This window comes from Ciconia boyciana, chromosome 3, assembly GCF_034638445.1.
Source record: "Ciconia boyciana chromosome 3, ASM3463844v1, whole genome shotgun sequence".
NCBI classification, from domain to species: Eukaryota; Metazoa; Chordata; class Aves; order Ciconiiformes; family Ciconiidae; genus Ciconia; species Ciconia boyciana.
Genome location: NC_132936.1, coordinates 36,491,321 through 36,506,553, shown reverse-complemented (window position 1 = coordinate 36,506,553; position 15,233 = coordinate 36,491,321). Strand labels below are relative to the sequence as shown.

At 37.5% G+C, this 15,233-nt stretch overlaps 1 protein-coding gene across 1 annotated transcript in view; it reads left to right on the top strand.

The window, feature by feature from the left end:
* IMPG1 (interphotoreceptor matrix proteoglycan 1) overlaps positions 1–15,233 on the top strand; it is a 67,478-nt gene that overhangs the window by 6,417 nt on the left and 45,828 nt on the right. Inside the window, exons 2-5 of the mRNA XM_072857852.1 lie at positions 6,249–6,482; positions 11,324–11,490; positions 11,705–11,733; positions 14,386–14,453. Of these exons, the coding sequence (XP_072713953.1) occupies positions 6,249–6,482; positions 11,324–11,490; positions 11,705–11,733; positions 14,386–14,453 (498 nt within the window). The remainder of the gene's footprint in view (positions 1–6,248; positions 6,483–11,323; positions 11,491–11,704; positions 11,734–14,385; positions 14,454–15,233) is intronic.

Here is a 15,233-nt window from a genome sequence, read left to right as displayed (position 1 = left end):
AAGATAGTACAAGCAAGGCATATAATCTTGTGTTTAAGGGCACTGAGCTCTCAGAGACAAGACTTTAGCAGATTAAATATTAGTAGTAATTTTTCTAATATGGGATTCCATACTCTCAAGTTTTTAAAGTTGTGAGTCTTCACGGTTGTGAAAACAAGCTTGGAAATGTAATGCAAACACAGTCAGACAAAGCACTGGCAAAGCAGCCCCAAACATCAGCAAGAGTACAAGGAAAGGGCCTCTGCTTCCACATCTGCATGGGAATATAGAGGCTGTTGTGTGTTTCTCTGGGAGAAGATAGGTGCTGCTCCACGTACTCATATGCAGGATCTAGGCTGCATTTGATGATAAGCCATGCCATATTTCAATCTGTCCCTGCTCATCTAAGCCCCTTCAGTCCAGTCAGGCCCTTCCCATGCAACTGGGACTGAGGCAATGTGCCATAAAAAAGATTTAAAAAGGAATATAAGGAGAGAACATGTCATGGGCACCCATGTCAATGGCACTGGCAAGTGCCATTAGAATTTGGGGTCCTCACTATTCCCATGACAGGAGAAGACTGCCTCTAAGTGAAGAGTCCAGGATATTACCTCTCTTTGTACTTTCTGTGTTCCATCTGGTGTTTACATGGAACAGCCCTTTCAGAGATCTCAAGATCAACTTTCCATGACTAGTCATCTTTGCTTTTGTTACTGGTTGAATTATCAACACAGGGGCTGTTGGCTCCGCTGTATATTTAATTAGATCACAACAACACATTTATGGGATCTTTGTTGCATTAACCTTCTTTGATAAGCTTTCCTCATCCTATTTCAGCAGTTCCCCTTAAATAAGCCTTGTATTTTAATTAATAATTATGTTATTGTGCAGGCAATTGTCGTGGCTTAACCCCAGCCGGCAACTAAGCACCACACAGCCGCTTGCTCGCTCCCCCCTGGTGGGATGGGGAAGAGAATCAGAAGGGTAAAAGTGAGAAAACTCATGGGTTGAGATAAAGACAGTTTAATAAATAAAGCAAAAGCCGTGCACACAAGCAAAGCAAAGCAAGGAATTCATTCACTCCTTCCCATCGGCAGGCAGGTGTTCAGCCATCTCCAGGAAAGCAGGGCTCCATCACGTGTAATGGTTACTTGGGAAGACAAACACCATCACTCCAAACGTCCCCCCCTTCCTCCTTCCTCCCCCAGCTTTCTATGCTGAGCATGACATCATATGGTATGGGATATCCCTTTGGCCAGCTGGGGTCAGCTGTCCCAGCTGTGTCCCCTCCCAGCTTCTTGTGCACCCCCAGCCTACTCGCTGGTGGGGTGGCGCGAGAAGCAGAAAAGGCCTTGACTCTGTGTAAGCGCTGCTCAGCAGTAACAAAAACATCCCTGTGTTATTAACACTGTTTTCAGCACAAATCCCAAACATAGTCCCATGCTAGCTACTATGAAGAAAACTAATTCTACACCAGCCAAAACCAGCACAGCAATATGTCTCATTTATCAGTCAAGCATTCCTCTCTACCCTAAGCACATCCACTTATTTTTCAGGCTAATCTGCTTTTCATACATGTCAAACCTTGTGATGATTTTAATGATGAATTATTCAGACTTCAACAGTTTTGTCCTGATGTCACTTTGAATTTTGCTACTGAAACCTTTAGTTACCATAATTTAAATTGTTCTCTCTGTATACAATGATATCTTAATTTTCTGAGGTCAAATAAAACTAAAAGTTTACTTCCAAATTAATGGTGTAGGTAAATGTTCCTAGACAGATTGCCTACATTGCTGAAAAAAACCCAAACAACCCACACCAAAACTGGAGGCCTTGCAAAACTGATACTATTAACAGCTAGAAATTAATAAAGCTGTATAGAAAGCATCCACTACAGTTATACAAAAAAGGTATGAATAAAAGCTTCTTTCTCCTGTGTTTATAAAAGCAAATTAAAAAAACCCAAACCACTGAGCAATTATCTGAATGGCTTTAAACTTTTTTTTCTAGAATCCAGTTAAATAAGGATGTACTTTACCTTTTTCATCACGCAGATTATTAAAAACACATAGAAACTCTCACCTTTGAAATCTACTTCTCCTGCCTTGTTTTTTTAGTGAGGGCATAAATTTGATAATGCGGGGGTCAAGAGACGCAGGAGAGAGGCCTGATCTAATTCCGAGGATTTCAGATTTTTAGTTTGAGAAATGAATACCACTTACCCACCTGAAAACAAAACCTGAAGAACAGTACTGTGTTCTTGAGAGACCTGTATGGACATCAAAGCACTTTGATTAGGTCCCATACGAATAAGATTGCTATAACTTATTTTGAAAATATTTTGTTATGTTTGTCTAAGTTCAGGACTAGAGGTCAGGAACTCCAAATTTTAATAATGGCTGACAGTGACTCTGTAGATCAGCTTGGTAAAACTACCTCGACTTTTTTCCTCAAGTATGCCACCTGGAAAATGGGGACAATGATGCAGATTCTTTCATGTGAGAATAAAGAAGGAGAGTTACAGCTTTGTTTAAGGCACCTTGGATATTAAGTTAAAGTACAGTAAAATATTACCAGATTTTGACAGTTATCTGCCCTTGTGCCCTAGAACTATCAAAGAAAACTAAAAATCTTAGACATACCTTTTAAAGGTAAAACTGAGACAGTGACCTTTGTGAAACAACAGAGTTAAATAAAAAAAGTCAAATTGGGCAGGGTAAACACTAAATATATTAACTGCATTTGTTTGTTTCAGAAAAGAGAATGAGAAAAGAAAATTACAAAAATTACTTATTTTTAGAAAAGTAAACCAGCCTAGTATTATTGGGATTTTTTACATGATCAGATGATGTACCCTGTAAAATTTGCACCACTCCAGTTTACTCAATTACTATGTTGCATGGTAAAAAGAAAAGGGATCAGCTAGTATATACGGGTTCAATTTCATAACAGCACAAGTCTTTTTAGATTATTTTTTTTCAACTCAGGACACTGAAAGAAAAGCATCTATAAAGTTGTAGATGGAGGCACATTATAGTAAAGTATATGGCTGAAACATCTGGGAGTCTTAGGTAAAAATTTCTCAGTTCAGAATTTCCACAGACACAGGGGAAAGCACAGGTCTGAAGAATTATGAAAAAATAATGTTTGTGCCAGAAGACAGGTTTTCTTCCATTCACGTTCAGTAAATATTACGAAATAAGTATTGGACAATCACGTGGAGAAAGGGGCTGATGCTTTCTCCAATTCATATTTTGCTTAAGTTTAGTAAAAAAGTGATTTCAAGAACTGATCATAATAAAAGTTACTTTAGTAAGAGAAATTTACTAACCACAAGTTATGAACAGAATTAAACCTATTGCAATAAGCATACTTAAGCAACAGATCCCTCCCACAAAAAAATGGAAATTGAAGGGAAAGAATGAAAAGAGAAAAAATTGACACCTACCCTGAATAGGCTAGCAGAACAGTGATAACTGGAAGCAGCTAATGTATGGTCACTTTCTCAGACTGAAAAGCCCAAATAGTGACCCTAACACAGAGAGTTTGAAATCATTACAACAATCATTTGAGAAGAATCTCCTTTGTCAGTCTTATGAATAGTATAATTCTTAACTCAAGTTAATGACTTAGGGATAAATCCTGGGGAAGAAGCAAATCCTTCAAGACCTCTGCTCCATACAAAAGCTATCAAAGAGCTTAGTGACAAAATCCTCTGCCCCAGTTGGTCAGACTGCCTGGGCAGCTGGTCTATCGCAGTTAATATACCTTGTAAAAGGTAATAGACTTACAACTTTCCATGCAGAATTTTGGCATTTTATTCTAGAGGATTTCAGGGGTCTGCTTTGAGATTTCAGATTGGATCTTCTGCTCTCACCCCATATATCATTCAAATAATTCAGTGTCTCATCTGATCTGGTGTTTGGCCACTTGTGGTTTCTGATGGACCCAGAGACATGTTTTCACAGGGAAATTCTTTTTATGCGGTTTATGGTTCATGATCTGACATTACTGTGGAAAAATTACTTCCATTTCATTTAATGACAAACACTATATGACTGCATCATAATTTTAAATTATCTTGCAACAATTAGACAGTTATAGGCCTACCAGTTGCTGCCTCTGGCGTGCTTTACAATGGAATAGCAATCACCTGTTGCCTTCATTGTATAACTTCCTGTCTTTCATACAATATTAATCATAATCAAGCAGTCGACTTTTTTCAGTATCAGAGTATCACCTACCTCATAATATATATGTCATTATTATGATTTCTACACAGTAAGCATTGAATGTTCATTCTGAAGTTAAATAAGAACTGAGACATATATACACACATACATATACGTATATTGAAATATATGGTAGAACTTTTCCCATTCTTTACTTCAAGTATGATCCTTTTCGTAACAGTATGCTTTTCAATTATTTTTCTCTTATCGTTTATCTACCCACTTTTCTTTAAACATTTAATTAACACAGTTCCAAATTGTCAAGATAATATGTTTTTACCTTCCTTATTTTCTCTTGATTTGCCTAAGAACATGTTAATTAGTGTTCGTTATATGCAACATGACATTTCTTCTTTCTCCAGCAAACTGATAATTTTTTATTCTTAATTTTTTGGTAGTATTACTCTCACTGAACTTGTTCCTTTTGAACCCTATTATTTCCTTTTATTCTTCTTTTACAAGTTTTAAATCATTCCTTAAAGCAATGTTTTCAGTTGATTTGTCAGCATTCAGGTACACATATACCATGTCTTTCTTACATTTTCTCCCCTGAAGTTTTCCAGTTATCTACAAATTTTACACTTTTCTTTCAAAACATCTTTTATTCTGTTTACATATTTCTTTATTTTTCATCTGTAATGACTGTACCAAATGTATGAAACCAAAAAAAGGTATTTCCAAATTAACTTTAACATCTTTATTAATATGTATGCAAAATTTTGGAAGATAATCTAAAAGATACTAATTGCTGCTGTCACATGATCCTGCAAAATGCCATATTTCAGCTCCGTTAAATGTGTACCTTATAGGCTATTTTTATCATTAACATTTTTACATTAAATTTAGCTGCTATGTCATGTAAGACTGCATCACAAATACTTAGGAAGTGGAATCAAATAGGTCCTGAATTTTTGTGTGCCTTTTAAGATGGGGGTTCCTATGCTTAAGGCTATTTTGACACCCTAGAATCATTTCCGTTTTTCATAACTGAATAGCTCCATAAGTAAAACTTAAGCCTAGACCTTCAATTCCCACTCACTGATTTCACTTTTTTCTACTGTAGCTGTTCCACTTTGCCAGGAATACTTAAAGCTCTACTGAGCTACAATGCCAGCGCATTCACACTATCTATCATCCAGTGCCAAAAAACCATGATTGCAGCCTCTTCTGATTAATACTTCAGTTTATGTGAGGGAAGGATAGGGGAGTGCACTGTGGAGTAAAAGAGGGAGACTGGAAACAGCTCTCTCTTTCCCCAAAGACAATCAAACTCCTGTTCAGCTTTTGAAAGAAAGTGTTTCAGGGTGCAGTTCTTGAGATGGGTTCAAGACTGTGAACCTGATGTGAAGGGAGATGTGCCTTGAAGCCCAAAGGAAAGGTAAGAATACCTTAAAAGGGTGCAGATTTAAGGTGCAACAGTTTATTTCAGTTTATTTATATATTATTTCAGTATATAAATATTTTTTCAGTATATTATTTCAGTATATTTCAGTATATTATTTCAGTAAACAAATATTTTTATTTATTTATTATTTCAGTTTATTTAAATATTCTCAGTTTATTTATCTGCTAGCATAGGCTCCTTTTTACACTGTAAGCTGATACAGATATGCTTCACTCTCCCCAAGCTCCAGACCATTACTTATCACGGTACTGTAAATTTCCCTACAGGGTGATATACAAATGAGATGTTGTAGCATGAAGTTCAAGCACTTAAGTGTCCTTTGTGGATCTAACCCAAAGTTGCTTTTGAAAACAAGATTTAGGGCTTCTGAAACTTTTACCCTGTTTGTCCTGGGGTCATGTGTTGAGATATGAGGAAATTAGTTACCAGGTCTCTTGAGTCCCAGTTCCCCCATGTGATCCTAGGATGTTTCTCCTCAGCACATTAATTCAGTCAGGGTATTGACACCAATATAATATAACAAAAAGAAGTCAGGTTCATGCCCACTTTCCAGACATGATCTTGCATTGGATACCTAACTGCCTATGCAGCGTGTGTTTATGTACATGCTTACTTTTGATCTTTTCCAGAAATCCCTAACAAAATAAACCGTGGTGAAGCCAAACATCTTGCAGACGCCTCAGGGTCAGACAAAACAGAAAGAACAACAAAGAGGTCCAGAGTATCAACCATAAGGCGGATATTTGACATGGCAAAACACCGAACAAAGAGGTCATCCTTTTTCTCAACTGGTGTGAAAGTTTGCCCACAAGAATCAGTGAAGCAGATTTTAGCCAGCCACCAAGCTTACTATAGATTAAGAGGTAAGATGATGCATGTACTTCATCCTTGAAAATATTTATTTTAATTGAGGAAATAAAATAATTTTCCAGAATCTTGTTCTTTAGCTCTAGGCAGTGTATGTGCTATTTGCTTTATGCTTTATTTTTACATAGAAAATCGGATGTTACATGTACATCAGCATGGTTCAAGACAGACAGTTACCAGAACAGAATAAAACAATGCACTCAAAGGACTAATGAACTCAGTGTAATTGCATAGTGTTCTAGCACAGCAGAACGTGAAGACCAAATTATGCTTGCACTACTGTGTAAAGATGTACCACCTTTCTCAAAAGTGCAGTAGGTACCATCATTGCTACTCAGAATGAATCCCACCAATCAAGACAAGTAATGAAACTATTCATTGGTCACTGCACAAATATGTCGGTGTATCTGTAGTTATATTAAGTCTGTGGCAGTGTTGGTATGCTACAAACACTGAGATAATTGCCAGCAGCTCATGCAAAGACCTTAGTCTTATTTTTTAAAAGTCCAGAATGTTTTTTTTTTCCCTTTCCCAATTAATTCACTCCCTCCCCAGCCTTTTCTTTACCTCCCTTGACTGTAGAGAGCCTATAGAGTTACCACTCAGATTTTAGGTCCCTAGAGAGCATGGTGCAAGTAGTCCTCCAGTTTTTATATTTCCTCTCTTCCTCCCTCTACCTCTCCCAGTCTTTAATTCTGTGGCTGTTCCCATTCATATTAGAAAAATGCATATTTTTGTGCTGCAGCTGGATGGTCCAAAGCTAATTCTAAAACCTAGTCAGCACTTCTGGGATGCAAGTATCTAAGGCAACATCTACTCTCTAAATCAACTTTGCTTATATATTTGTCCTCTGTATTGGTCTCCAACCATTTACATACATGTATGTAACTTGGCTGCTCCTCAGCTCTCTTTCAGGGAACCAGCTAGTTCCCTCTGAAATGAAATCTGGATGTAGAGCTGCAAAAATTTTACTCCAGCAGCCACTTTCTATAAGCACCATGGGCAAACTACACCAATGTCTGCAGGCATTCCTGTAGATACAAACATATTTAGTATCCATTGTGGGACTGAATTCCAACCCAATGGGCATTAGACAGAATTCTGAAACATGTTAAAGAGGCTGATCCAAAAAGCCTTTCTTAATTACTAATTAATCCTGAAAGCCCCTAAACTGACTGGTCACATCCCTGGTTGGGCTGAAAACAAGCTATCCTGGGACAGGCTGGTATCATTGACCTGAACTCAAAGAACAGCAATTATGACATTTTCATTTAAAAACTGATGATGACAATACTACCACCTTTTTGGAGAGCAGCACACCAGCTGGGATACTGGGCTCTATAAGTCTTGTAGTGCAAGCAGGTTTACACTTACAGCTCCTCTTTCCCAGCAGTGTCCTACACTCACAAAATTCTCTGAGTAGGTGTCATCCAGTTCTTCAACGGAAGCCGGAGTACTTCCCAAAAAGTAAGCAAGAGAACAGATGACTGCAGCTGAATAATTTGTACACTCGTTCAGAAAAAGGTGTTTCTGCTCCCTTGAATAGTTGCACATTTTCCACTACCATGTCCTTCATTAAAACCTCAAAAAATCTTTCCTTTAAGGAAAGATCAGAACCCAAGACTTCTACAATTCCAGCTAAGCATGCTAACATACCTGATGAAAGTGATAAATGAAAAAAAAGGTAGAAGTGAAAATGTGGTGATGCAAGCATTATACTTGAAGCTGTAACCACAGTACAAGCCTTCATGAAAATCTGGTAGCCACGCTGAAGTCTTACAGCCTGTGCCTATCTGTGGGACAATCTTACCTTCATTTTGTTTTGTAGACATACCTTTAGGTCCATTCTTTTCCATATCTAAAGTCTAGGAGACCACTTCCACCCCACCAAGTCCCATGACACATTTAGAACTGTAACAGCACTGTGGATCATATCTGTCCTCTAGAGAATTTTACTGCTTCCTAAGAAGAATTACACAATTTCTTTTTTATGTCATACATATACATCTATATATATATTCTATGCTTCCAGGAATGAGCACACAACACAAAGCAGCTCAGATATAGGAGCTCAGACAGTTGCTGTTAGATAACCTGAGCCTACTGTGACCCTACACCAACTCTGAAATAACACACCATAGCTTAAGTCACCCTGAAGACAGTCCCTCATGTGGGGCAAACTGGGAGCATGCATGGAATTAGCTATGACACCTTCTCAGCTGGCCATGTGTCATGTTTTTCTAAACCCTGGTAACTGGATTATTTTTCATCAGATAGTATATCTTTATTCAGCAGTTACTGCTCAGAAAAACAGATACCAGAGAGTTGTAAGTGAGAAAAAGATGACAGACACTTAGCCTTAACTACTAGCTCATAATGAATAGAATTCTTCAAAAGACAGCCTGTTCCTTTTTAATAATCTGACCACATCTGCTCCGCATGCAGCTTCTCTACTGGGAGGGCAGGTCATTCCCGAGCTATTATTGAGGTGCCCTAACACAGCTAGGTGAGTACAGGCCTACAGCAAGTTTAGAGAATACCTAGAGAAATCGACTACACTAATTTCAGAGCCACCGATATTTTAGATAATGCAGATAATTATCTCACTCTAAGTCAAAGCAGGTATCAAGTACTGAAAATAAATGTCCCATCTCACAGTAATGAACTTTGTAAAGTAAAGTGCTAAAGGCCACAGCTTTTAAATTGCTAGCAAGTTTTTGTTAAAATGTTTTTTCTAATGTGTTTGAAAATCCCCTTCTCTAAAAGCATTTAACTTTAAACAACATTTTGAAGAAGTGTGTTCCTTCACCTTGAGTGAGTGTACATTATGTTTTCACAAAGCCAAAAATACAGCTGGCTTCGGTGACTCTAAAAATACCAGAAGAATCAACAAGTAGTGACACAGGCAGTCACCCATGAATGAGAAGTTACAGCAACAGCTGAGATAAACTGAACTGGTTCTGCTCAAAACACATTGGTTCTAGCAGCCACCGAGCCATGTTGGTTATCCTACACAACTCACTTCACAGACCCTGAAGAGGACAACCTGCGTAAGTGGGTATTTCTGCAGTTAAGCAGGAAAGTCCACCCAGAACAGCACTGCCTGGCTGGCTCTGTGCTAGCTTGAGGATGTCTCTGGACCACTCAGTGATTTTAAACATAACTCAGGTGCAGCCAGGATTCATTCTATGTTTAGTTTGAGGCTGTGTAAAGGAAGTTAAGTAAAACCCAAATATTTTGGGTGTGGGGAAGGGCTGGTATCTGAAGAGAAATCCAAAGATATATTAGTATAGTTAGTCACGTAGGCAGTAGCTGTCTGGAGGAGGGAACAGTTTATCCTCCAGAATCTTTCAGAAATGGTTTCAACTTACAAAAAAGAGGAGAATTCAGCAAGATGTTGGTAAAAGTGCACTCAGAAGTATAGGCCCACCTGGCCATCTGTGACTCTCAAAAACTCACTTCTGCAGACATATCTAAGACCTATGTTATCAGAATCATCAAGGGAAAGTAAAGCCTATAAAGTATTTCTGAGCAGTCATTTTATAACCTAGCTGCTGCTGCTTTCTCCCCTCCCTCACATACTCATGCATGTCATGATCCTCACTCACAGCGCTAGAGAGCAAGGTCTTTGCAGCAGGAACTTATCTTTTACAAGTTTTCCCTGAAATGCCTGACAAAGTTCTGACTGCTAGAAAATAGTTCAAAAAACTGGACACCAAGCCCAAATATGCATTCTAATATATTTTGTAATATAATACAGCTGAACTTCACAGCTTTCTTGCATAAGGACTGAGCCAACAGAATATATAAAACTATTAGTCTCCATTATTATATTATGTGCTTTTACATAATCTCATGTAATTAAGTCAATTTGCATCCAGTAAATTAAGCTCCCTTAGAGGCATTCCTGAACACCACCTTTTCAAAATCTCCCCCACTGTCTTATTCTCTGTATGTTCATTTTCATTTCCCCAAATGATGTAGAATGCTACTGTTCTCTCTGTAGCCACAGTACCTGTTAATCCTGTCTGGTGTAGCCTGGCATTTAACTGGGTGATTCATCACCATGGAGGACATACTTAACATTGAACAAATCACTGTGTACAGTTGTGTAGAGAGGAAGGAAATCATGTTCTTTCCAAAGGAATTTTACCTATTCTAAGTAATTCAATTTTTCCAGAAGTGTTTAAAGAAACATAAAAGCATGTACCTGCTGTAGAATGTCCTTAAGATTCTGAAAAGACTAATTACATTGAAAATTTGGACTATAATCAAGTCATTTTAGCCTGCTGCATTTAAAAAATATTTTTTCCATTAAAATATTTTGTAATATGTGTGGGGAATATCAAAATCTTAAATATGTTCTGTTTAGCTTGTTCTATGCATAGTTAACCATACTAATGTACAAAACCTTTGTATACAGTTAAAATTATGATTACTCAAGCATGGTGACTGCTAGATTTTTTTTTCTCTACCTCCCTGTTTGCTCTCACTAGAACATGCAGTATGTGTGTATCTTTGTATGTATGTACCTTTGAGGTGAAGGAAGCGTGCTTTGTGTTTGCTCCGCATTTGTGATGATGAAGTCAGGCCAAATTAATCTCTTTTAAAATGAGGGAAATTAGCAATCCTTAACTCAAAGATGGTTAATCCTTCAGCATAAAGGCAAATGACTGTCAACTCAAAAATACCTAAAAGAGCTAGATATCTAAAAATACCTAGAAGCTAGATTTGTTTACTAAGTACAGTAAAATGTGTAAATCCCAAATCACTTTAAAAAGGCTTTCAAGTTTACTTTTTGGTACAAAGCATCCATCCCCAGCCCCTTTCTTCTTAGTCTGCCAGGAAGCTGTGTGGGAAGCCTTTCGTATTTTTCTGGATCGGATTCCTGATACTTCTGAATATCAGAACTGGGTTACTGCCTGCCAGAGGGAAACCTTCTGCATATTTGACATTGGCAAAAACTTCAGCAATTCCCAAGAGCACCTGGAAATAATCCAGCGGGTAAGAATTACTGACATTCGTTTAGAAACTCAGGGACACTTCCAAGTCCCTCCCCATCTGCTTTTTATAAGGGCAAAGTATTGCTCAGGAAGAGGAGGGGGTATGTGTTAGAAGGGAAACATAAAAGTACAGTAAATGAAAGAGCTAACAGGCTTCTGCTCAATGGTTGGATACACCCACTAGTAAAATGCTGTTTTTCTTAATCTTTTTGCAGCGAGTAAAACATAGAACCTTCCAGGAAAGGTAAGTAGCACAAGTAGAACCTTGACACTTGATGTTACTGCCTTTTTTGAAAAATATATGTGTAGATGTGCGTGGATGTGAACAGATCTACAGATAGCACTGTGGTGTATTTGGTGTGTGCTGTGAGAGATGTGTATACTATATGTATCATAGTACACAGTAATTGAATCACAAATAATGAAGGTGGCCAAATGTCTGAGTTGCCTGTTCACTTTGAGACACCACAGAATGTCTTCTTAGACTAATGTGAGCATGAAACCCTGACAGAGCCCCGGCTTTGCGTCAGCCTAGTGTTGATTGGGAGTGTGACAAAAGATTACCCACAATTGCTACAATTCTCAAAAGGAAAGTCAGAGAGCTTAACAAAAGTTTATCTGGGAGGCTACATTAAGCAATAATATGAAAACTCTATGCCTTCACTTTAGCTTTCCCCTGTATTTTTAAACACCATGATAGTGTTAACTGATATGGTGCTTTATTCCATAAACCCTTGGAAAAAATGTATGCTCCTGGCAACGCTCAGAAGTCTGAGAATGGCAGTACGGAAGCTACAATACTGAACTCTGTCTCTCTGCATATAAATACTATAGTACAGCCAGACAAATCATTGTCCACAATTTCTCTGATTAACATATTATTTTTTCCTTCAAATTTTCTTAGATTTTCAGGTGTAGCAAATAATCTCTTCCATTCATAAGTTATACTGTCTCATGATCACAGAGGTCTTATGTATATTCATTATGACATGGGAGCTTTGAGTGCTCTTCTTTCTCAGAAATGTATTTTTAATAATGTAGGGCCTAATTAAACTCCCCTGGATGTCCAAAGGGAGGTCTTTTCACTCAGTCTAGTGCAAACAGCAGCAGCAAGGCAATAAGTGAGGTGACTGATCTCAGAGTTCTTATGCTCTTTGTGAACAGTACAGTTTTCCCTAGACACAATTCAGAAAATGAAGTAAGTTCTATGAAATTACTTATATTTTAGCTGGAAATACAGGCAGCTGTGATTATGCATTGTTGGACTTTACTACTACACCTTTACTACTGTGTGGTTTGGGAAATGTTTTGTGTCTTCTGTAGATGCCATGTAGAGAGATCAGTCTCCAGTTAAAGACACAACACATAATTAGTGAACATTGTGAACACATTACAAATAATACTTTAGTTCTCACTGCACCAGATATCCAGAGGATGTGGTAAATCAGGAGTTGTTCATGTTCTTTATCATGTTATTAAACATCTAGGTTGGTCCTGTATAGGAATGCAGCCCAGCCATCTTTTCTGTCTATGCTACAAACTTCATGTTGTCTCAGTTAACACCACACTATGCATTTGCAGTGCCCTTAGTTCTTTCACTCGTATCAGTTTTCACGAGCACTCCACCTGTGTGCACTGCCTTAATAATAGCTATTTCTACAGAAATTTTTAGGAATTCTATCCTCATTTATTTCCATGATTGGGCTTTTTATTTTATGCTGTGTTTTTTTCCACACTTTACTTAGAACACAAAACAATTGAAATTCTTCACCCCCCAATTTCAGGAGAGAAAAATCTCAAAGTGTCACTTAGAAGATTCTTATCTAAGAATCTAAATGTTTCCAAAAGCTACAAATTAATAAAAATTTGGGTTTAGAGCAGAAATTATTCTATAGCCTTAACTGCAGGAGTCTTTAACACATCTGTTATAAAATGTACTTATATACACATACCACTTCTGCTTTTCATGCAAGCTTACCATCGCAGTTACAAAATTTATTCATCAGTACATGACTGTAAAACTAAAAACAGAAAATAATATCAGCAATACAAAACCAAATCCTGTGATGCAAGGCAGACAGTCTGTACATCACACCCACCATATTCTTCCTTGAGTTTTCAGCTGGCTGCCATGGGGACCGTGGTAGGCATTAACTCATGAATATTAAATCCAGATCCAAACATAAACTTCCCTACAATTCATAAAAATCATGATCCAGGAATCTGATTTGAAACTATCATTAGTTGGAAGCGTCCTTATGATATTATAATGCAGGCTGACAACTGAAAATAAGTACACCCATCCTCTCCTCATACCAAACCATATGAAACATCCTTGGAACCATGAAATGTCCATTGGATCTAAAATTAGAAGAAGCCCAAAGACCTCACTGAACTATGTTGACAGGTTGAGATATAGCAAAGGAGACAGTAGTTGGTTTAGATAATGTACAAGAAGTCTTGCTTCCATTTTATTCAGTGGTCAACCATTCATAGACTTCAAAGAGAGAAAAAGCAGACCCTGTGCACTGATTTAATCTCTGTGATCCTATCCCTCTGATTGCTTGGAGAAAATCAGTCATGAAACCTCATGAGCAGACTCCTGACAGGATTGGGAGTCCTTGGTAGAGGAATATATCAAATCAGTATTTTTGTTAATTTTAAGAGCAAATACCATATTGAAGGAGAGGAAAGGAAATATATAAACTGTTGAATATAAAATATGATCTACTGTTCCATTGCCTGTTTAACCAGCTTATCAAATATTCCATTAGAAATAACTTCTCTCATTTAAAGTACACTTAATATAGGGGTCATTTCTACATTTTTTTACACCTTTGCCATTGCCAGTACAGCATGCTGATCATTAAATCACTCATTTCTATTTGATTGATAGGAAAGATGAAATACCCACAGAGAAAACAGGTGGCAAAAAGCTGGAAGACATTCCTTCCATTTCCACAGGTAAAATCAAATCTGCTTGCTGTGCATCTGCCCATTTAATAGAATTGCTAAAACCAGTGATTCATAGATCTTAGAAGGCTGTAATTTAATAAATGCAGTAGAAGCATGACAAGTTCAGTGACGTACAATGAAAATGCTTTAGCAAAATAATCTATAAGAAGCATTTTTTTATTTCTTTACAGCATGTCTGCTACTCAAATGTAGCATTCCAGGTTTGTTTCACAGTCTTTAAATGCATGTGTTTTCCTAGTTTCACCTGTAGACAGTAGAGCTAATTTTGCTTCAGTTATGAAATAACATTTAGAGTGTCAACTGCTGCATTTTGTAAGCCCAAATAAGCAAGCGGATGCGGATGAAAATAAAGAATTACTTCAGCCAGAAAGTCACAGTGATGCCAAGACATTAATTTGAGCAGATTATTCCAGCATTGTGTACTACAGTTCTTTAAAATAATGTTAGAAATTTATGCAGTGATAAAAATCTGTAAATATGAGCATTTTGGTTCAAGGAGGAAACACCCTGCACACATATTTTTATGAGGGACAAATATGACAGAATCTTATTGATAACGACTTCCAGCATGGTAATTGTGCCTCTAGCTGGAAAACTCTGTCAAAGCCTCTTGTTACTTTAAATTGAGCCCTAAAGAAAGGTGGCTATCACAGAGACAAAGATCTCAATTGGCAAAATCAGGCTTAGACATTTGGTGATATATAATGGAGTATGACAGGAAATGATCAAATATTGTTATTATTTAATTCACACAATTTCATTGATGCA